The 2,622-nt window shown below is 47.7% G+C and overlaps 1 protein-coding gene across 1 annotated transcript; it reads left to right on the top strand.

Moving 5' to 3' along the window:
- Positions 1 to 444: 444 nt before the first annotated feature.
- Positions 445 to 2,291, top strand: C4H1orf68 (chromosome 4 C1orf68 homolog). The gene is made up of 2 exons (XM_021197198.1): positions 445 to 468; positions 1,259 to 2,291. The coding sequence occupies exon 2, from the start codon at positions 1,280 to 1,282 to the stop codon at positions 2,120 to 2,122; it is 843 nt and encodes a 280-aa protein (XP_021052857.1). The 5' UTR covers positions 445 to 468; positions 1,259 to 1,279; the 3' UTR covers positions 2,123 to 2,291.
- The last annotated feature ends 331 nt before the right edge of the window (positions 2,292 to 2,622 follow it).

Here is a 2,622-nt window from a genome sequence, read left to right as displayed (position 1 = left end):
ACCACCATATCAAAGCCTTTCTCCAACAACCCTGACCAGTAGAAACCACAAGAAATCCCCAGAAGGAATGAGTATGTCAGTTTGAAGGGCACAGAGCAGCTTTAAACATGGTGTATGAAATAGTGAGAGTCTCAAATAAATAAATCAGGGTCAGATTGCACTGGATGACACATGGCTTCTAGGATGAGAAGGAGGCTTGTTTCATGAAGAAGAAACATATTTAGGAAAACTTATCTCATAATTAGAAAAATTCGGTGTCAAGTAGAGACATGCTCTGCCTCTGAGTGAACAGTCGGGCCTACTGGGGAGGAATCTCGCCAATGCAATATCAGCTCCTGTCCTCGTGATCCCAGGTGCTTCATTTAAATGGCATCAAATTGCTTCATTGCCACCCTATAAAAAGTCTCGCCAAATGCCAGCTCTTCAGAGTCTTGGCTTCTCCCAGTGTTGCTCCTGCCAGGAAAGAAGGTAAGTCTTGTTGTTTGGCAAGAAATAGACTTGAGGAGTTGGTGTGGAGTGTTATGGGATAAATAATGAGCCAGGGGACATCTGTGAAGAAGGAGAATGCCTTTGATAGTGGAAAACTGAAACTCGTGCTGGATAGGGGAGGGGGCAGTACTACCTGTGCAGGGCCTTCAAGAGAACCAGGTTCCTCTGGGAACATTTGTTTCACTTTTTTCTTGGTTCTACTTACTAACAAAGTGAACCAGTATTCAAGTGTTCCAACGACAGGCAAGTGGTAGAAACTTACTAAGGCTTGAGCCTGAGCTTTGCTCTGTCAGGTTCAGCTAAAGACTCAGGTTAGCTCAGGCACATACATGTGCCCTCCCCGAGGACTTCCTGAGTTGGAAGGAATAAGAAGTACTGCCACCCCTAAGGGATGGTTTGGTGGAGGCTCAACTGATTGAAGAGCAAGGCAAGGCTGATCGCCAATGCAGATACTGAAGTTAAAAGAGGAGACCTGGAGAGTTTGGTAGAAATGTAAGTTCCTGTTTGAAGCCCTCTATTTCCTACTGTAGAAACAGTAGCAGGGTTGAGTGAGGACTTGTCTGAAGTCACACAGCCAGTTGAAGGTGTAAGAAGTGAACCTAGAATCCTTGACTCTACACCTACCTTACTGCCAGACAGACAGCCTCTGAATGATAACGACCTTCTCAAAAAGGAGACCTTTTTCAGATCACCCTCCCAAGTGGATGCACTGCAGAATTTTGTGGAAACTTTTCTCATCTTACAGTTTTGATAAATCTTTTCTTTTCAGATTTTTAAAAACCACAGCAAGATGTGTGAGCAGCAGAAGCAGTCACAGTTCCTTCCATCTTGTGTGAAGGGCTCCGGACTGGGAGTGGGACAAGGTAGTGATGGTGCCTTTGGGAAAGGCCAGGTTTCAGGCCAGATCCAAGCTGTTGGTGCTCCAGGGCCTGCTCCCTGCCAGCCGCAAACCATTGTGAGATACTCAGCTCCAGTTCCTGCTCAAACTTACGTGAGATACCAAGTTCCGTGCCAGACCAAAACCTACGTGAAATGCCCAACTCCCTGCCAGACATACGTGAAATGTCCAGCCCCATGCCAGACTACCTATGTGAAGTGCCCAGCCCCATGCCAGACGACCTGTGTGAAATGCCCAGCCCCATGCCAGAAGACCTACGTGAAATGTCCCGCCCCATGCCAGACAACTAATGTGAAGTGCCCAGTTCCATGTCAGACAACCTCTGTCAAATGTCCAGCTCCCTGCCAGGCTCAGACGTATTATGTCCAGTATCAGGTTCCTTACCAGACCTACTATACTCAGGCTTCTTCAAGTGGCTCAGGACCTCAGGGCTGTGTTCCTGACCCATGCTCTGCCCCCTGTTCCACCAGCTACTGCTGTTTGGCTCCCCGGACCTTTGGGGTGAGTCCTCTGAGACGCTGGATCCAGCGGCCCCAAGGATGGAACACAGGATCTTCTGGCTGCTGTGAGGATTCTGGGTGCTGCAGCTCTGGAAGCTGCGGGGGCTGCGGGAGCTGCGGAGGCTGCGGAGGCTGCGACTCCTGCTGTGGCTCTGGGTGTTGCTGTTTGGGAATTATTCCCATGAGGTCCAGCGGTCCTGCATGCTGTCATCATGAGGATGATTGCTGCTGTTAAACACAAAGGAACTCTGCTTCCAAAATGTCCCTCCTGCTACGTTTTCTGGTCTTAACCAAATCCTACAACTGCTTCCCTAGTTCTTAACTTTGCTCCTTTATCAAGGCATCCTGCCAGAGTTAGCGCAACCCCCAAACTGTGGCAAGAATAAAGCTCTGAATGCAAGGCACGGCGGCTCCTGTTAATTTATTTGCTCTACGTTTATGTTTCCCAATATACACCCTGGTGTGCCTTTTCCTGCTCTTGATTTACAACTACTAGATGAAAGATCTAAATGGACAGCACAAGTATATGAAGCTGATGAACTTCCAGCCTTCACACACAGTCTAGAATGTTATGAACAGCTTAGTTTGAGTAAGGCTGTAGACTTTGGGTTTGAGGACTCCTTTCTTCTTTTCCTCTGATTAATCTGTGTGAATTTGGCCACAGACTTTCAAGAAGGCATGGTTTTTGTTGTCATTGCTATGTAACCCTTGAGTTTCTCTTCTGGATCCTGGAGA

This window comes from Mus pahari, chromosome 4 (genome assembly GCF_900095145.1).
Source record: "Mus pahari chromosome 4, PAHARI_EIJ_v1.1, whole genome shotgun sequence".
Classification (NCBI taxonomy): Eukaryota; Metazoa; Chordata; class Mammalia; order Rodentia; family Muridae; genus Mus; species Mus pahari.
Note: the sequence above shows the minus strand (reverse complement) of the source record. Positions and strands in the feature narration are given on the sequence as shown.